Source organism: Phlebotomus papatasi, chromosome 2 (genome assembly GCF_024763615.1).
Source record: "Phlebotomus papatasi isolate M1 chromosome 2, Ppap_2.1, whole genome shotgun sequence".
NCBI lineage: Eukaryota > Metazoa > Arthropoda > Insecta > Diptera > Psychodidae > Phlebotomus > Phlebotomus papatasi.
The window spans coordinates 97,248,279-97,270,236 of NC_077223.1; the positions used below are offsets into that span (position 1 = coordinate 97,248,279).

Below are 21,958 nucleotides of genomic sequence, written 5' to 3' on the forward strand. Positions count from 1 at the left end.
AGTACTTTGAGGCTACAGCATAGGAAAATCGAAAATGTTAATTTGCACAGTTGACAAGATGTTTCATCACACGACTGCACTGTAAAAGGGGCTTTTGAACCCTAATCCGAAAATTACACATCGACACCAAAGAGAAACAATAATTGCCAGACTTTACGACAAATTCGAGTAATTAAAGCTCGCAGAAGATTACTTTGAGCCATTAAGTATATAGCAATGTATTGAATCCGTCAGTGGCTGCTCTGGGAAAAAATACAATGCAGAATTTTCTTTAAATAATTCGGTAATTGTGAATTTTCCTTTTCTAGGAGAAGGCTTTCATGCTTTGTACACACTCTAGCTTTGAACAATTCATATTTTTCCGAAATTCATTTAACGAATCTGACTTATCTGTGGCATAATTTAATAACTTGTCTTAAGTCACACATTTCCTAAAAACGAAAATATCTCAGGTTCATTAAAGAAAATGGGTAAAATATGACGTGTTCGAAGCCAGAGTGTAAGCAAAGCAAAGCTTGAAAGCCGTCCTCTACCATTATCTAACGCAAGTTTAAATTTTTTATCAATTTTAAACCACTTCGTAAGCCATAAAATACCAATTATCCAAGAAATTCAAACAAAATTAATTTTAAGTTAAATTTCAATTACCAGTTCAATGGCATATTACCAATAAATAACAATTGGTTTAGACATGTTCACAATTTAAAAAAAAATTGCAGATAAATACCTTCTTTATCAAGTTTACACACCACAAGGTACCAGGCTCCTACTAATTAGGTCTCTAATTATTCCTTTCTTCACCTGGGGCTGAATTATTTTTCAGTGCCAGTGTTGAGACGAAGGATCGCCTGAGCAGGGCATTTAATTCTTGTGTGCGTTACGTATTTGGATTGCGCAAAAACAATCATATTTCTCCTTGGGTTGACTCAACCCTTGGCCTTCCTCTTGTCCCTTATCTGCAGACTCGTGCTGTTGACTTTGTCTCCCGATTATTGTACACTGGTGGGCCACGGTATCTCGCGGAGTTTGTTATGACTGGATTGTCCACTAGGGCTTCGTGTCTCCGTGTACCGGATTCGGGGTGTCGCATTCTCCGCAACTCCCTTTTTGTAGAGGGAATTATTTTATGGAATAGCTTACCTTGTGAGCGGAAGAGGGAGCTTATCCTCAGATTTGTGACTACCACGTACTCCTTAAATCCCGCACAACCAATTGTTTAGGGAACTTCTTTCTACAGAGGACATCTTGTCCTATTTATAGGTGTGGAAACCGGTGAGCATCGGGTAAGAAGAAGCAAAGAAAATTTTCAAATTCTTCCCAAAGCTTTCGGCTCGGACTTCAAGCCTTCCTCAGTGGTCAAATTTTTAGTCTTTTCTTGCTTTTTTAAAGGGTCTTTTTTGTTCACAGGGCATGGGATTTGGGGCACTACACTTAATTTTCTACTTAATTTTAGAATTTTTAGCATTTTTTTCTCTCTTTGTGTATCTTTCTTAAGATTTCTTTCTGAGACTACTGTAGTCTCACATTTTAAGTGAGTGTAGTGCACCAAATCCCATGCTCTGTGAACAAAAAAGACCCTTTGAAAAAGCAAGAAAAGACTAAAAATTTGACCACTGAGGAAGGCTTGGAGTCCGAGTCGAAAGCTTTGGGAAGAATTTGAAAATTTTCTTTGCTTCTTCTTACCCGATGCTCACCGGTTTCCACACCTATTGAATTAATCGTCGGAAATTACCAAAAATGTCCTATTTATTTATCAATAAATTGAATTGAAATTGAATTTATCAAATAAATACCTTCTTTTTTTAACTTACAATGTCTAGCACTGTACGTCTCTACCGTTTTAAGTGCGTACATTTTACGATTTACAACGATATGTTAATTAATTACTGCGAAATTGCATAGAAAAATAAATTCTGATTTTAACTTCAATTACCAGTACAATTCCGATTTATTAATCATTAAAATCGGTTTGACCTGATATGGATTTCAAACCTTTTAAAAAAGTTCCATTCATACTTTTTAATTTGCAAATTATGTACAGGTAATGGTCTTGAAACCTAAATTTCAAAACAGACAAGTTTTCTAAAAAACTATTACTTAAAATGCTGAAATTAAAAAAAATGAGTCCTTTAGACTCTTAAAATTCATATTCAGAATCACATTCAGTGTTATAGAAATTAGACACATTCGGAAACGAGGTTGAACCTCCAGTCTCCAAACTATTTAAGATATATTGTGTATGTAAATTTTTAAAATAAAGCCTATATCAGCATTTCACGAATAAGTGTTCTTATTTAAACTAAAAACATCAATTCGGTTCGTTTCCAAAAAAGATCTAAATCAATTTGACATTGGAAGGGATAAAAAGTCTTTCAAACTTTCTTGCACCTCCCTATCTAAGAAATCCTTAAAAGAAATTAAAAAGAATTATTTTTACTAATGTTAGGTAAGTTCAAAAAATTGCGTTGGGCGATTGTTTTGAGAGATTCGAAAGTGACTTCCAACATTAGATCGCTATTTCTCTTTAGCGCTTACACTTCGGACGTATCGATCAGAATTCAGTCTAGTTCTGTTTTAAAATTGAGAAAACAGCTCTATTTCGAAAATACCCCAATGCAAAGGTGCCTCACTTCTTCCTATTGCCCAACCCATACTCGGAATTCGGCTTGAACCAGAGGCCCAACAAGCGTAATAAAAAGTGAAGCTATTTTTCACTTTTTCTTGTAAAAATTTTGCAGATATTGCACCGCGCCTTAAACAAATTTGCTCGTAGTTCTTGTATTATTTCGGCGAACATTATGAAATATGTATTTTTAGATAGCTTTTAATGGACGATATCGAAATATATCAGACTGATAAGTCAATTCTCTTTAGGAAAAAACTTGCCAATAGTCTTCAGTGCCTCTATGCAAAAACGTATGGAAAAATGAAATGTCGAGAGGCCCCTGGCTTGAACATCGATCCATCCAAAGCCCGAAAAATCTCACTATCATCAACCTTTCAGGATGTCCCATTTTTCCAACTGTGCCCTTCGAAAGTGTACTCGACAAATCCTAATTAATCGTGAAATACCACGTCCTCTCAATTTGCCTGGAAAATGCTGAGTGTCCTGGTAGAGTGTTGAATTTTGAAGAGCTCATATAGGTTTAACCTCAAGCTACATCTAGCAATGTCCTAAATTTTTGGGAAAATCTCTAAAACGTTGAAGTGCAATTCGTGACTCTCTCTTTCTCTTTTGTTTTAATTGAAACCATTATCCTTTTCCAATTAAGTTTTCTGCATACTTGTTTAATTTGAATCATTTCAAGTATGAATTTTCCTTTAAACCACCTATTGATGAAACTTCTTACAGGGTAATTACCAAATTTCATAAAGACTAGATTTAATTTTATTTATTGTCAGATGTATCATTCTTGCAATTCTATTAACTCCCATCATTTTCCACATAGAATTCACACGCTCCAACATAAAAATATCATTGCATCGCATTGTAGCCCTAGTTCTAAAAAAGCACAATGCACAAGGGAGGATAAATTTTTAAAAATGACGCCACTCTGCATTAATAAAAGTTGATCAACAACCCTTGTGTCTGCTACAGCAGCACCAAAAGTTGTAATCAACTAATTAAAAATGTAATTAATTCCACAGATCAGAGAGGTATCGTGGCACCCAGCATTGTGGAGCATACAGCTCATGTATCCGTGGCTCAGGATGAAGGTGCGGTCCTGCTGTGCATTGCCCAAGGATGCCCTGCTACAGAATACAGGTGAGCTGATGTCCAAATAGAATTAATTATTGGCAGGTAGATGCAGAGTCTGCACAAAAAAAAAACAGGAAAATTGCACAAAACTGCCATTTGGTAATTTTTTTTTATATTTGGATCTTCCAATATAACAACATATATAAATTTAAAGTGAAATTATAATTTTGTGGTTCAACTGAGAAAAGAAATTCTTCACTATATAATTAAAGGAGGGTTTATGATTAAAAATAAATTATAACATTTTGAAGCATAATTTTACGTAGCCGTAACTTTTATTTTAAAAGCTTATACTTTAGCTTATACTCAGGAAAAGCTGATAAAATAAAAAAAAAGAACTTACATATTATTTGTTGTGAGTTTATTGGTAACATACAACACCTCTAACAAAAACCAGTGATACGCCCAGATGGGTTTTTAGTAGCTTAGATTCGATTAGAATTGAATTTTAGGGGTAAAGAATCCCGTCGAGAAAACTGTTATCGGTGGCCGAAATAGATAAAATTGGATTCTTGCTTTTCATTACCCCCAAAGTTCAACTCACCATTGATCTCAAGTTATCTGGGCTTATCACTGGTAATTTTATATTCTAAATAAGGGAAGAGCACCTCGGATCGGAATGTTAAGAGACGTGCTCAATATTTAGTTGAAAATATAAGCCTCAAAATACTATTTAGTAGTTTTGTGTATGCTAATCGGTATATTAGTGTTCCATTAAACTATATACAGTAGAGTCTCGCTATAGTCCATATTTGGTTTCAAATTTGACACTTGGGTCGCACTATAGTCCATGTAATTTTTTAAAATTATCAACGATTTTTAGTATTGAAATTGTTCTACGGCTTCCACTTTCTTTGCGATTGTGGTACTTGTCCTTGCTCTCTTCATTGTGGATCACAATTATCACAACTACTTAATAAAGTTTGCCAAAAATATTAAAATAATTATGCATGTCGCATACTAAAAGCATAACCTAACTTAAAATCAGTGTTTTGAAATCAACGGTCGATAAATTGTGAACTATAGAGCGATGGCCTATAGCGAGACTCTACTGTATGTGCATTTGAATTTTAAATTTTTACAATAAATTAACAAAAAAAAATAGATGTAACTGCAACAATGTACTCTGTACCTCGGATCGTCACGAATTTAATTAGATGTCTCATGGAAAATTGGTTTTATAAATTAAATCTGAGGTAATGCGCTGCATTCTTTTGAGAGTTAAATGGTAAAAAGTAGATAATAATTTTTAAAAATTCATTTGAATTGCTGCAACAATATAGTAGTAACCTGACGATCCGATGAACACTGCCGATCGCTGGTGCTCTTCCCTTAGTTTAAGTGCAGAATATTAACAATAGAAAGAAAAAAACATTGAAATTATTTAATAAATATGAGAGTTAAAGTCCGGTCAATTTCGATATAATAAGTGTCGGGGTACAGTGGAGTGGAGTAGGGACTAATGCAACATATCTTTAGAAACGTCTTGATCTCAAATACTTATTGTTCTTCTTCTGCTTTTTTCTTATACTTTACAAATGCCTATTTTTTCCACAGTAGGGCTACAGATTGTTTGTTGTCGGTTAAGTGTTTGAATTTGAAAGTGGCATGGTGCTGATATCATCATGATGATCATCAGCCAGAATTGTGATTCTGACGTCCAAAACTCGTAGTTGATGCTAGAAGACTTTTTTGAATCCGTTTCACAAGTCTAGATGCCATCCATTCAGTTCACATGATCTCTCATTTCAAATACACTAAATTAGAATATCATCAAAATCGCTTCGTAAACACTAAAAATATGGTCCAGTGTTATCGGTTATTTTCATTTATATCTCGGGTCAAAGTGGAGCAGGGGCAAAGTGCGACCCACTATTAAAAAGGTCTTGACTTCAGCTACAACATACTAAAATTTCATCAAAAATTGAAAATGGTGATATTCGATATCAAATTTTCGAAAATCTATTTTTCGATCAATCGGATCTTTCATTAAATCTAATAAAATTGGGATGTTAGCAGAGTAGTAGAATTCAACGAGAGCTTTCCAAATCACCAAAACCGGAGATATGACAATTTTAAAATTGAAATTTGCCCCCTTATAGCTCCGTTTATCAGATGACTTAGAAAACTTTCTTAAAATAATCGTTACATTGAATCAAAAAGTACTTGAAGTAATTTGAAAAAAAAATTTATCAAACATTTTCGAGATTGAATTTCAAGCACGGATTACCACAACTGACCAAATATGTTCATTAAACATATCTAGTTATTAATTCTCAACATTTTTCATTTTTTCTTCATCGCACGTATAATTCAGTCAATTAAATGCACCAAAGGTAGAGTGCTCTAAAGTCCGCCGGTTTCTCAACTCGGCCAAGTGGAATTATTTAACCATTTTTTTTAACACTTTACAGTCAATCTCTATGAAATTTTCACAATTTTCACTGATTTGCATTATGCATTATAATATAATAATAGACCTATTAGACCGGTTATACCATATAGGATAAAGTCATACAATTTGGATATAGTGTTACAAGTTGGACAATTCGCCGGTACAAGTTGGACAGGGATTTTTTCTTGATAAGTACAGTACTAATTATTTTTTAAGCACAAGGAACCAAATTATAAAACTAAAGCATTAAAAATATACAAATAAAAATGAAGTACAAAATTTATCAAGAAAAAAAGCTCTGTCCAACTTGTACCATGGCCCAACTTGTACCACTTTATCCTACCCTGTTTTACTTACCCATTTAACCGTGGATTTTTTTGAGTGTATAGCAAATCTTAGTAAATTGAATAAATAATCCCATTGCTGCCGAGTTGAGAAACCTGCCAACTGCAGGGCACTTTACCTTATTTCAACAAAATAATTACGAAGCTTTATTAATAATGGTATCTAACAATTCCAATCTAATTATAAGCTTGCTATATAAATTTGATTATAAAATTAATTAGCGATGGATTACTGCAACTGATAATTAATTAAATTCTGTCAGAAGCTTTCATCTCACATTCCGATTTGATGGTATGCAAATTATTTCTTAATTCTATTACACATAAGTGTATCGAAGTGATGGTATTTTATGGAATTTATGGGCTATGAAGCTCCCAGGAGCTCAATAGATTTGTTTCGGTATAAAATATTTCACCATTTCGAAGTGTGCTGCACCTCTGAGGGAATGTGCAATATTTTGTAGGGGATACCTTCCATCCTAACAAATTCTCCATATGATACAAACCCCATGGCCCCAAATAGCGTTGTGTATGCATTTACTCTCGTTCGTCATCTTGCCCATGGGACGGGTGAAATTGAGCAAGAGTGTCTGAGTATTGAAGATTGATGATGCAATTAACGACACCACGAGAGATAGTAGAGCAAAACCGAACCATTCACCCACCCAGCATGGTCGAACCTCATGTGGGAGGCATAAAAGTTTCTTTTGATAAAATACCCTGGAAGTGAAGGAACATCATTTTCTGATTGCACATGTGACACAGACTTGGGTACTTGCCGATGCAAAACCTCATTTTGCGCACCCAACTTTGACAATGTCGAATCGAGAAGTCTAACTAATCTTGCAGATTACATGCCAGAATATGGTGCCAATTTTGTTTCCTCGGCATGAAGTAATTCAACAAGGCAGTCCTTTTTCCGAGTAGATTTTGATAGCAGGAGGGCACAAGAAGTTTAGGAGAAATGAATCGTCCATATAAAAGGATATACGTTTTGAATTGCAATTTCCTGGAAGGAAAAGTCGAGAAAAGAGGTTAATAATTAAGGTTTTAGTTCGAGTCATTCAAGGGTATTACTGAATAAATTAAATCAGAAAAAAGGCAACAGTCAAGAGCTATGAAAAGTACGATTTCCTCCTTTTTGTGCCTCGTTTTGTTTATCAGTGAATATTTCAGAAGTGGAATTAATTGTAATATATTGATGCAAACCTCAAGACTCAAAATAAACTTATGCCCTAGACACACTTGCGACTTAAGCCGAGAGATGACTAAAGGCCTCTACACATTGTAAATAATTTCGTCAAAAATTGCTTTTTGAAGGAAATTATCAGCAGTGTTGTATGTGAAAACGTCAAAATTTTGTCAAAAATGCAATTTTTGACGAAAATTGCTCCCAATGTTTAAAGGCCTTAAGTGGAAAATGATGGAAATAAAAGTTTAACCATAATTTCGAATATAAAATTGTATTAAGTCGTCTCTCGGCTAATCCTCAAGTCTGTAAAGGCTCTTAGGCTGATCCTCGGGAATAATTAGCCCGTGCAATAGAAAACTCATCCAAAGGACTTCGATTTCAGTGATCCTAGGTCCTCAATGTATAATAGTTTGGGGCTATAGGAGTAAGTGGGGCACCTTTGAAATTGGGATTTTTCTCCTATCTTAAAGTGGAACTGAACCATATCATAATGTAATTTAGCTTCTGAATCTATTTGTGCAACTAAACTATATCACGATAAGGTTCAATTTTATTTAAAAATAGGTGAAAAATCCCGATTTCAAAGGTACCCCACTTTCAAAAAAATTTTACAACTTAAACATTCTCGAAAATCAGCCTGAGTCTATTTAGTACTTTATATGGCTAAGAACAGTCTCAAAAATATTTACAAGCCACAGCAACGATAGTAATTATAAAAAAGCCAAGGCACTCAAATAAAAATAGATGCTTAGAAAATGCATGAGAAATCATAATTAATTATTCGATTAATAGACCTATTAACTTTAATAAGTCATTAAATTAATTTATTTATTAAAGGAATATAGAGCAAAATTAATTGTGAAGATAAACGTTGATGATAGATCATATTTAACACTTTTTATAAAGCAATAAACACTTGTCCATGTTATATGCAATAAAATACGGCAAATCACAGAAATCATTATAAAACTACAATAAATCGTTGGAAATAATTTTCAAATTAATGACCCATTCTTTTTTTTTTCAATGGATAAAAATGAATAATTTGCACTTATTCAGTAATGACAAAATAAAACGCTCATCCGATTTTATGAATACTCAGAAAAAGAATTTATTAAATTTTAAGATGATCTGTAATTACATCCTTTTCAAATATAACACAGTGTATTCGCCATATGTTTCTTTAACATGCATGCTCTAAATGAGGAAGTTAGTTGCATTTGACAGATTTTTTTTTACTTTAATGTAAAATAAGGCATTCCGAACAACGTGAAATTCCATACAAATTAAGTTTGAAGTCTGCTCATCTTTAATCTAATTAAAATTTATTAAATATATAATTCTAGAAAAAATTGTTTATCCGTAATAGTGTGTTGTACGGAAAACCAAATTTAACTGCATTTGTTCAATTCGAAACTCATTCAGATTATCTTAGTTACTACTCGAGCCCTATCTCGTGGGAATCATAATTTGGTAGAATTTTGGAAATCCGAAGTTTTGATTCTTTTTTGACATCACGTTATCCGTCTGCCCGGCCATTACCACGCCTTAAAGCTATACGGTTAGAGATAGAGACCTGGGTGCTTCGATTCTCTCTCTATCTCTCAGCCCTGAGAGTCGACACTGGAGTCCATTAACATGCCGCACTTTATTTTTTCCCAACATTTCCCATTCCCCTACAAAACCATATTTTTAATTTGCCATTTTTAACCTAAATTATATAATAAATTATTAAAAAACAGATTATTACTTATTATTTATCATCATTTTTATATACATATATTTACCATTGACAACTTTAAAAATGTACAAACCCACCATTTGTCTCTCAAATAACATAAACTCAAAATATAATCGATTTACATTAAGTTGGTTGCATGTTTTGACCATTTTAAATTAGTTTTTTTAAATGAGGCAACAAACTTTTGATTTTTCAAAAATGACCAACTTTTGGAAAACAAATATTTTTGATATGAAATAAAATTAATTTTTTTTTTTTGAAAAATATAAATAATATCTACGGATTACAGGGAACCTATTTACAAAAAGAAAAATTTGTAAAAGTATTTTTTTCTATCATTTTTTTCACTTGATTTTTCAAATATGCATTAGGCAACAAACTATTGACACCTACTGTATATATCTCAATTTAGAAACTATTTCGTATTGCAAAAAGTAAGCAATATATGTATATACCTCATTATCACATTATTTCTGCCAATATTAAATTTTTTTAAAATAAAAATTGGTTTTTCTAAATGAAGGCAATTCACGAAAATTACAATTTTCGCGAGTTTGTCCTCTACTTGGCAATACAAAACTATAACGAGTCACTTGAAAATGTTAATAATGTATAAGTCGTTGTGGGTATAAGCCGACGTTAATTGCAATCAACAATAGGGAAAACCGGAAGTCGTCGGGAAGAGATAATCACTCAGGGAAACACATCAACTATCATCAGAGCTTTCGGCTCGGTCTCCAAGCCTTCATCAGTGGCTGGAGCAAAAAAGAAGGAGCCGTTTTTATTTGGATCTTTAAATATTAACATTTTTTTTCTAATTAACTCACTCAAGTCTTGCAATCTTTCTCTGAGAACTCGTTCAATCCTGACCAAAACCCTGAACGAGTCTCAGAGAAAGATTGCAAGACTTGAGTGAGTTAATTAGAAAAAAAAATTGTTAATATTTAAAGATCCAAATAAAAACGGTTCCTTCTGTTTTGCTCCAGCCACTGATGAAGGCTTGGAGACCGAGCCGAAAGCTCTGATGATAGTTGATGTGTTTCCCTGAGTGATTATCTCTTCCCGACGACTTCCGGTTTTCCCTATTGTTGAATTTATAAGTCATTTGTGTAAAAATGTAGAGTAATTTTGACGTAGATTTACCAGATTTACGGTCACAATAACCAACAATTTGTTCCTCATTTTCTGCCATACAAGACTCTGACGGCTGCCAAGGAACTTTCTTTTTAAATACAGTATAGGGGAAGTGCTTATAATTTTGGACAGTCTGCATATAAGCATCGATATCCTAAGTTTGAAGTGCCATATTTTCAATACTAATTGACTTTTCTTGTTACTCTCTTTTCAGAAGGATTGTTTAGAAACTTGGCAAGCTATTTATCATCTCATTTTTACTAAAATTAGTTTTAATACGTTTAAAAATGAATTGATATGTAGAGGTGAATTTGACTCTTATTTTGGACAACTTGGTTATTAATTTTTACAACTTGTCTGTAAATTTGGACAGATAATCCGCCTCAACAGGATGCCCATTGTTCTTCATTTCATGAACCAATCTTACCAAGTCCTCTTCCTGTTCATGTAAGGGAAACGTGGAATGTCACAAGACGCCCAGAAACTTTCCATATCATTCATTAAAGTGAGTTGACTTCAGTACTCCAAGTACGTGCGGATTCGCTCATTCCCTGCCCTTTCCGGGAGCCTTTCAAGGCATTTCTCACTGCATTTCTTTCGTAGAGATGATGCTCCTTCATTTCTCCAGGCATTTGTCCAACCTAGTCATCACAAAAGCTAAAACTTCACGAAATTTCGTGAGAAAAACACCTGTCCAAAATAAGAATCATCACCTCACTGGTGAATGTCTTAAAATATTTCCCATTTTTCACATGAAAAATATAATTCACAAGGCAAATCTCACTTCAGGTCAAATGTACAAATCATCAGTAACGTGAATCAACACAATATTCAATGAATATTCAATAATATCACTCAAAAACAGCGAACAAACTTTGTTAGTACTTCACCAAAACTAAATAAGACTGAAGTAAGCCACGAAGTTCTGTCATATTTCTCGTAAGCAATTGCTCACACTGAATTTTCAACAAAGCAATTTCAACTCAAATCATATTCAAATTTTAACGTATTTAGTGTTAAAATATTCCAAAAAGAACAAATATTTAGATAGAATTCATTATTCATCAAATATTGGAATAAAAATCCATCATTTTAATCAATTTATTTTTAGTGTCCAATGTTATCCTCAAAGTGTCCAAAATAAGAAACTGGACAAAATTAGAAGCATTTCCCCTACATGTATCAGACAGTAATCTTCATTTGAAAAATAGCTTAGGGTCCGTACATCTATGAGTATTATTATCCTCTCTACCGCTTTTTGAAGACCTTTATGTACTCCAGATCCATATAAGACTTCCTCGATACTTCTACAATTTATACGGAAAACCTTATTTATGATTATATACCCCTAGACCCTGCAGGATTTTTCATTGGACCACTGTATAATCCTTCTATGTACGAATTTCAGGACTTATAGAGGTCTAAAGTGTCTCAAACCGTGCTTAAAATGCACCACTTTAATTGCTGGTTTCCATACTAAGAATTACACTTTAAAAGTTATGCATCTATTGCAACCATCTCGCCTTGGTTGACTGAGTGGCCGCCTAATGCCGAGTTCAATTAAGGTCATCTCTTGCACTGTATTCGGTCCACAGTGTCCGCAGATTACATAACTTGAAATGGGCTGGACGGGGTTCCTGTGTGGAAAATTGCCTGGGTGGTTTTCCCAGCACATGTGATGAGGATTTTGGTAAAATTGGGCCATACATTTTGCCACCACATGGTCCGACTAGGATACTTGCCAGAGAGAAAACGAGGACCAAACTTTGTCGTGCACCCAGCGAAATATGCGATGTTTTGTGCATAATGTGGAAATTAAATGTAATGGATAATTGTATATAGGGGTGTGTGTACCCTTGCGAAATCCACCCACTGGCAAAATCTCACAAATACCACTATAGACACAATTCAATTGTCCATGGTAAAATTATTCACATTTAAATGTCAATAGAATATCCAACCTATTTATTGTGTCTCGTAGAAGGGAAACTCCTGCACTATTGTTTTACCAAATAGCATAAATTCCATGAATTTTTCAACCAATATTATTTGGTCTGATTAATAATTATATTTACAATACTTTGTCAAGTGCACTCCAATGTATAATTAATTCAAGTCATTGAAAACGGAACAAATATGAAAATCAAATTGTCGAATTATTCATCAAGAGCATGAAGAACTATCGAATGCAACCCAATTTCGTGCACTTTTGTGGCAAAGTATTAACATAAAAAAATTCAATTGAGTTATGTATGATTAATTCAGTACATTATATAAATCGTTCGAAAGACAGCATGGAACCTTCTATAACGAAGCTGTAATGATAAACCCTATTAATATTTTATAGGCGAAATTGTTAATGTATGCTATAAACTCATAATTTTTATTGATTTTTTAATTATGTGATATGTATTTAAGGTAATCTGGGAACATTTTGTACGTACACATGACCAGAAAAACATTTACCACATTTTATTTTGTTTTAAATAGAAATTAAACAACTCTACAGAGCTTATTTTTCACACGATTTGATCAAACTCGGATGTGATTGAAAGGTCTTGATATTTCCAATCGGTCTCAATCGGTAATCAATAGTAAAGTCATTGATTTTATTTTATATCGTATTATTTTTTGTTTGCCCGCGTGGTTATTGCTATCGCTGATTTCAAAAGCCGGGAGATATCGATTTTTTGTTTTTAGCGTTTTTAGTGACTCCTACAAAACTCGATATTATCTAATCGGTAAAATGTCAACAAGGTACAGGAAACAGGATAAATCTGTGTGTGTTGTGCCATTTACTTCAAACAAATTGCTCAAGTAATCAAAAAAAGAGGAAAATTATGAAAAGTGTTTTTAATAATGAAATTTATTGACTTATACATATCATCTGAAAAATTATTAAATTCTCTTTCTTGGAATCTCGAAATCGCAAGAAGCTGAGTAATTTTTAAGGGGCGATATAATATAATACTAATAAGGGACAAATGGGCAAAAATGCAATGTAAACTGGTTCAATCTTTCGAAGGAGACGGGACTACCCAAGAAGCAAAATAACTGCCTTATAGAACCAAATATTAGACAAGTCTTTTAATGCGCTTTTAAAAGACTTAAAGTGAGATTTTTGTGTTGAAATTCCTGTAGAAGCTCTTAAGATCCTTAAGAGTGCGCCACTTGTAGTAGTTTCAGTGATGGAACCAAGAGTGTTATAAGCCAATAAAATGAATTTTGGTTCTATAATACTTCACTTAGGCAATTCTACAAGACTATATTAAGAAAAAATTGCTTCTTGGGTAGCCTCATTTTGTAGGTATTGGTGTATAACTTAAAATTTACCGATACCGAGACCCACGTCAAAAAAGACTGTCAGTCCGTGGAAATTAATGATATCCTTCTGAAAATTTATAACTTTGACAATTTATTACTTGAAAATGATTCAACCGATCTTAACGAAATTTGGCTCAAAATCGATATAAGACGTAAGCTTTAAATAAATATTTTTAGATTCTCCCTCTGACTGGTCCATCTGGTAGCTTCCATACAATAAAACTAATCACGTTTTAATGACATAGAGCATTACAGGGCAATAAAACAAAAACTTTTTTCGTGTATTGAAAAACCATCATATTTTCGGAGTCTTTGGTGTGTTCTTAACGTATCTCCCAAGGAAACTTATAGTCTATTACGTCCAGTTTTTGAGATATTTTAAAGTAAGAATTCCAAAGAAAACAGATAGAATTATTTTATGGAACTTGTTTTTCTCAATAACGGTATATCCTAATCGTAAGTTGTTGGTACCAGAGACCGATTTTTAAAAGAGATCTCAAAAAAAAACTTTTCCTAAAAGAAATCGTATACCTATCTCTCCATTTTCCTTGTAATTATCCATATTTTCCTAAAATATCATTAATTCCATTAAAAATGCAGCGTTCTTATGTATACTTTACAGAAATACTTCCTTTAGAAAAAGATCTAGAATTGCTGAAGATCATAGAGTTGAAGAGGTACCGTTATCAAAAGAATTTTAAGAAAAAGTTCAAAGTATAATGGCTTAATTGAAATATTTTTTATCATAACTTACTATGCAAAGTATTTGAATAAAGGTATCTTCTAGGACTCTGCGATCTTCAGAGGCTTTAACTGTTTTTTTTTTTTTTTTTTTTTAAGGAGAATATTTCTGCACATGAGATATTTGCCTACATAAAATCGTTTTTTTTTTGTAAATTTGAAAGATGTTCAAAGATTTAGCAGGAAGATATAGAAAATGGCAGGGTAAATGAGGAGATAAAATGAGAGCCTAGAATATTCCTAGATTTTAGGAAGATCTTTCTTGAGCTTTCCTTTACAAATTTCTTAGAAACGACCAATATAAAATAAATCGTTAATGTATAAAAGGAGTTTTGCAAAAAATCGTTACAGGTCTCATTCGTTTGAAAAGTTTGGATCATTTTGCCCATTGTCCTTTATAATAAATGTTATTGAGTGAAAAGTATATGAGTTGATGTGACATTAATAATCTTGCTTTTACTAAGGAAATAAGATTATTTTTGAAGCAAATTGTAAATTGAGTAATGGACAATCTGCAAATTTTATTTTAATTGTCAGAACCATGTTTTTATAATTAAATCTCTTTAGGCAATAACTCTTCTTTTTGCGTATAATTGCATATATACTCGTAATATAAAAATTTCCATTTTCAACTTCTAAAATTTAAACAGAAATTAAATTTATTTGGCAATGGAAAAAATATGAATATGAGTGCAAAAAATATTCATTTGAAAATCAAAGAGAAATGTTGTATGATGAATGCCAAAATTATTAAAATCATGTGAGTCAATTTTAATATTTTCACAACATATGTATTGCGGAAAATATTTTCCACAGGTGGAAGATCAATCGGAGAGCATAGGGTTGTATATTTTTTAATCCTTAAATTTAAACTAAATTTATTATGCAATTTAAAATATTTTCATAGCAAGTAATTATGTATAATCCTTAAAATTTTGTAAAAATATGTGAAATAAAAAAATTACATAAAATACCATTCTCACTTATAAAAAAAAACACATATCCAAGAAAATTGATTATTTAAAAATATGTCTGTAACTTTTCTTTTGATGCACCTACCAGTATTTCAATATTGAATGCAGACACAGTTTATTGAAGTAAATTAAAATAAATCTGAATTCAATTAAAATAATAAAATATCAATGTATAATTTATATTGAATTTTCCGGATTTTATCGATGTTTTCACCCCTTTTGTTATATCCTTACATTTTACATCTGCATTGCAGATTTTCCCCCATGATGATGGAATTTTTTAATAATGCTGCGCCTTACTGTAAATTTCTTTGTCGATTTTTTTTTAAATTCATATTTACAATCCAGATGACGACGGGAGCATCTGTGTATCATTCGTATATATGTATATAACAAACTCAAAGTCCCAGGGGCAGTTAATTTCCGTCATACACACTTGAACTTTAAAAAATTCTTTCCCGCATTTCAGAGATTTAAAATTGATGGTGAAGAGCTACCCCAGTCGGGAAAATATTCAAAACTCCTGAATGTCACAAAAAAAATGCTATGAAGCCTGAAAAAAATATAGTTATATTGTTGCGAAGTGGGGGAGTTGGGAAAAAATATGCAGTATTTCCATCTCTCTTGCAATTTGTTCTCGAGTTGTGTTTGTCGTTGTGATAATTTGCTGCAAACATTTCTGCATTTTGAGTGTGTTTTCTGCTTATTTTCTACCCTCTTGTTTCACTTGTGTTTCTCATTTTCTCCTCCTCAACTGAACCGTTCCTGTATTTGATATTTTTTTCCTCGCTGTTTGCAATCCCACATTTCCATCTAGGCTCATCCTTTTGATATAGGCAAAGACATAAAGGGAAGAGAATTGAAAGAAAAATGTAGTGATAAGCTTGGTTTCGCTATAGAAGCTGTGATTCTTTTATGAAGTCCGATATGCAAATCAATTCGAAACTTGATGGATTTTTAAGTATAGAACTGTGATCCTACCAATCCTCACATGTTCGTTTGAAACGTGGGTTACGTTTTTGAGGATGTGTTCGAAATGAAATTTTGTATCTTTATGCGAAAAGGATGATTTCGAAATCTCATAGGGGCTAGGGAACCTATACAATTTGTATGAAAATTCTGAAATTACTAACAGTTTTCGAACTAGTGTAGAAAATTTACAAAGACCAGTTGGTAGGAATGTTTAATCAGAAACTTCAAGACCGGGCACAAGAACATATCTAGTGACGGTGATCGCCTATCAACTCTGAATACATCTCGTATTTGTTTCTAACGATCTGTTCTCCCACTTCTTTAGATCAACAGACGAAGAGCCCAGTGTATTACTATACCACAGAATATTCCACCTTGTCAGTTTCAATTCTTCACCTTCTAACCCTATTAGAACAATAACCCAAAGCTAACCCTAGTCTATAAGTCTATAAGTCAAGTGGTAAAGTATTCGCTCTATGATGTGAGTGTCTCGAGTTCGAATCCCCTTTAGATCACTAGGAATTTTTCTGGCGTTAAAGATATTCTCATCCTGTATAAGAAAAAAATAGTAATGCTTGTCTAGAAATCCCTTTGCGAGAAGGCCTAGTTCCTTCATGGAATGTTGTGCCAGCATTATTATTATTATGTTTTCAATTAGTGGCAGTTTGGAAATAATAACAGTAGAACTTTTAGCTGGGAAACATATATTTATCCTACAAGTTTATAATCAATCAGGGCAGTTGCACCGCAGCATTGGATTGAGATTAAATTGCCCTAAAATAGGATTTTGGGAAAATTTCGTCTCAATCTAACCCCCCAATTCTGAGATAAAGAAGCCTAAAGATTTAAGTTAAAGCTTTAATTTTGACACTAAAAATTTAGAATTCCAAATTATAGGAATTTTGGATAAAATAGCCTTTAGCGCCACTAATGAAATTTGATTATCCTGTCAAAAAAAGACGTTCAGTTTTAATGGTGCATAAGTTTCGATTTATTGTCAACAAAAAGAACAATCTTCACAGTTCCTCCTCTCCTCAACGTCGCAATTCCGCTGCAGTAAATCGAGCAGAGTTCAGTTATCGCCAAACTATCAGCAGTTGCTCCACCAAACACCAATCCCATTCAGCAGAAGGCACAGGAATCTTCCTGCGTGCCATTGGACAGTGACACTGCATCCATTGACTTCGAAAACCGAAAATAAGCAAAAGCATATCGCTCCTTGGAAATTACAAGGGGCCAACTCAATCTGAGCCATTTTTCAGGAGACAGCATGAAAGATTCAACTTTGTATGAATAATTATCTCAATTAAGTATGTTAATAAAAACTATTTAATTCTTTTCTATTTGTATGAGCATTATTATAAACATCGAAACATACATATTTTTACCTTTCAAAATATGTTTTTTCTTTTAGTTAGCTCTTTGTCATTATAAATGATGCACAAATTTTCATGAAATTAGAATGACACGGGATCAACTTGTTTGAGTTAGTACTTTGTTTCACAAAAATTTGAACGATAAACCTATTTTGTGTCCCTTGACTTCAAACAAAACCGCGCAAGCAATCATAAAGAGTAAAATTTTGAAAAACTTTTCTAATAACGAAATTTATTGACTCATATCATCTGAAATTTTATTAAATTCTCTATTTGAGTGCATTAAAACCTCAAAATCGCCAAAAAGTGAGTTGGTCCCTTGTAATTTCCAAGGAGCGATATGTAAATGACCCAGTACACCACTCTCCAGAAAAATATACATCTTTGTGATAAACTAAGCTCACCTTTTTGATTAAACACACCTCTTGAACAATTGACGATCTCAAATTGAACTGGACTTAAAGGTTTAAAAGGTCCTCTCGAGCAGCTTTTAAATTAAAGGCGATTTATAGACGTTTGACATCTTTAAGTTTGTAAAACTTTAGCGTAGAATTCGAAATTTACCGATCTTTTTCAGATCGATTTTTATTAGATGAATCGGCCTTTAAAGGGCGATTTAAAAATTTAAGACTTAAAGATTTATCTCAGAATTGGGGGGTAAGTCAGCAATCTAAACGATTTCATTGATGCTATTTACACTTCCGCATTAGATTGAGACTGAATTCTTCTAAAATCCGATTTTGAGACAGTTAAATCTTAATCTAATGCGGAGGTGTATAGCCTCAATATTATAAATTAAAATTGATACATATTAATATTATTCTGAGATAAAAAAAGTTGCACATTTGAGCTTGCTAATAGATTTTGAGCACAATACTGAACTATGCTTTCCAAACCAAAGAGTTTTAGCTCGATCGAACCAAGTTGATTAAACCGCAGGACTATAGCATTTATGATTTATGAGAAAATCATAACTTGAAAGCGTGGTGGATATATCTGATTGTGCCTAAAGTTACGTATTTATTCATCGGTGTACTGTACTGTAGTTTTTTTTTTCATTTCGTCCTTATTGTTTAAAAGGGACCTCTCCAAAAACCTAGGAAATCTTCTGGTTATGAGAGGGTTGAGGAGATTGTGTATGAATTTCACATAGCTGACTTTATTCCAGGGGGAGTTGAAAAAATATGGTGGTAAACGTGGTAAGTTTTGAAGCTCAATCCCAACGGACGTGAAATTTATTCGTTTCAGAAATAATCGAATTATTGTGTTGTGTCTCTGGCATTAGTTGGTGGGTGATAAATCTTCAGGAGCAATATTTTTGAGATGTACAAGAAATCCGGTTGGCAAGAATGATTGGAGTTTGTGTTGGGTGTGACAGAAGGTACATGTTGGCCGTTTGTATTCATTAAAGTAAGCCCTAGAGCCATTTCGGATATTCCTCTATGTGTTACTCTTAACTCTACTAACCACCTCTTTCATTGTCTTCTTCCCATTGTAACATGCTCTTCCACTCACCCTGTCAATGTTCCCACCCACGCAATCCCTAGTAGCACCTCTCTTTTGATATGATATGACGACCCCTAAAGGCACCATCCCAGACAAAAGGTATACATGGCAAAAGAGTCTGGCAGAACCTGCCATATAAAATCATTAGAGCACGAGAAAGGTGCACATGAGAGGAATATTTTTGAATTTCCATACCTTCTGCACTGCATCCCTCGGGAGTGCTTAAAACTCTTCAGGAGGAATTTCTACCAGATTTCCCATGCAACTTTCTGCAATTTTGACTCCAGTTATGCTGCAATAAATTTCACTGCACGTGGAGAAGAAATAACAAAGATTAAGATGATGCACTTATTAAGATCTGAACTTCATCTTATATTAAGAATAACGAACAGTTTCATAAATCTAAAGAAGATTTTAAAGACTTTAAAAAAGAATATAATGGCCTATAAAAAAAAGTATTATTGATTGGATAAAGAATAATTTATTTATGAACCGTTGAGGAGGCGCTCTTTAAAAAACCTAAAAGAACATGGTTTTGGAGGGGTGGAGGGGGTGTGGGGTTTTTTATTGGGAGTCATCGAAAACTGGAACTTGATATCTTTTACCGTTTAAGCTCCATGACGATGACAAGTTGAAAAATAATTGATTCTATAACTGCTCTGTCTTCGAGTTCGAGCAGTAAAATATAAAATATTGAATAATGAATGATGAACTATTAAAAATACGGGAAATGTATTTTACGTTTTCAAATAAATAATACTCAAGACAAACTACCTGAAATTAGTTGCTATGAAATAAACGTGTGATTAAAAAGTCTCATAAAAACTTCGTATGCTTGAAACTGATTTTTTTTTAATTTTCTATTATTACCTTGCTTTAAAATGTATATGTTGAGTATCATGAAAGGGTTTCTGTAAATGAGAAAGTTTTTGTAAAACTCAACAAATTTTCAACTCATATTCTAAAAGACTTTATCAAACATTGGCTGTCCTCGAAGCTTCAATTACACTTCTAGAAAAAAATTAAATATTGGGTAAACACTATTAACGAACATTGTTAAGATAATGTATAAGTGCAATTTACAAAATGCGGTTTTCATTTTTTTTGTGTAGCTTCACCTGACTTGTCAATGTGATCAAAATAATTGTTCTTAATGAACAAACTTTCTAACATTGGAACAGATGTCTATAATATCTTTGAAAATTTAGAGTTTGTAAAATTACTTCAAAAACCCAAGTACAAACTCTTTACAATTTAAAATTGGCGAAAGTATTTTTCGTGTTAAAATAACATTCCGGAAATGTTTATTTTACCCTGCAGTATTGATCTAAAATCGGTGTAAATATTACCCTTTTTAGGTGTATTAGGGGTTAAAGTTACCCTTTTTCATGTTAATTTTACCCTTAAAAAGGTGTAAAATTAACATTAAAAAATGTTGATATATTTTTACACCTAAAAAATGTTAAAGTTATGAGGAAAAAAAGTTAATCGCACTCCCGTGTTTTTCTGAGTGTATTTAAAGCAATAATAACTTAAACGAGATCTTTTATTTTATCAAATAGAAATATTTATCATTTGGAAAATTTTTTAAAGACGACTACTAACAAGACTACAAATTTTGCGATACTTTATCAATAGAGAGAACCTGCTGCCAAATATGTTAAATAAAAAATAAAAAAAAGGTTTTTTCCTAAATCCTTTTTTTAATAATTTTAATTAAATATCGAAAGCTTTGAAAACTTTTACTAAAGGATTCCAAATTATAAAATTGATTAAGAAGTGTACATAATAAAATGATTTTTAGTAACTTACCTATTCACAATTTGAAAAGGGACAATCGAGAAAAATAAATCAATTACGATTACTTGACCTATTTGTTATCGATTGGAACTGACATATACGGGTTCGAAATTCCAATACCTTCCCAAAAACTCCAAATTTAACTAAATCGGTTAAAATGTGAGCCCTTCAAAGCGATTCATCTTTTTCCTTCAATAATTCAAAATGGTGATTTTGTATGGGATGGACGAAATGTTCGCCTAGGCTAACTATAGTTCCGTTTTCGAAATAAACCAAAAGATATGGTTTTGGAGGGGTTGGATGAAATGACGGAAAAAATATCGTCAGAGATGTCGTGCACTTATAAGGGGAAGGGGTCATCGAAGACCATAAGTCCATAACACTCATCGTTTGACCTCTAGCTTGAGGACAAACTTAAGGTCAAGTAACAAAATAATTCCCAAAAATGATTCAATTTTTAACAATTAGTAAAAAAAAAAAACAAAATTCTAAAACAATAAGTTATATAATTCTCTATCTCTCGCTTTATATTTGAGAAATAATAAAAAACGATCTCCTTATATCACTGAGAAAAAAAGAGGGTGCGATTAACATTTTTTCCTCGCAAATTTAACACTTTTTAGGTGTAAAAATATATCAATATTTTTTAATGTTAATTTTACATCTTATTTAGAAAAAAATTAACATGAAAAAGGGTAA

At 32.7% G+C, this 21,958-nt stretch overlaps 1 protein-coding gene across 1 annotated transcript in view; it reads left to right on the forward strand.

The window, feature by feature from the left end:
• LOC129802588 (cell adhesion molecule Dscam2) overlaps positions 1-21,958 on the forward strand; it is a 184,192-nt gene that overhangs the window by 108,560 nt on the left and 53,674 nt on the right. The window contains exon 4 of the mRNA XM_055848527.1: positions 3,649-3,766. Coding sequence (XP_055704502.1) covers positions 3,649-3,766 — 118 coding nt within the window. The remainder of the gene's footprint in view (positions 1-3,648; positions 3,767-21,958) is intronic.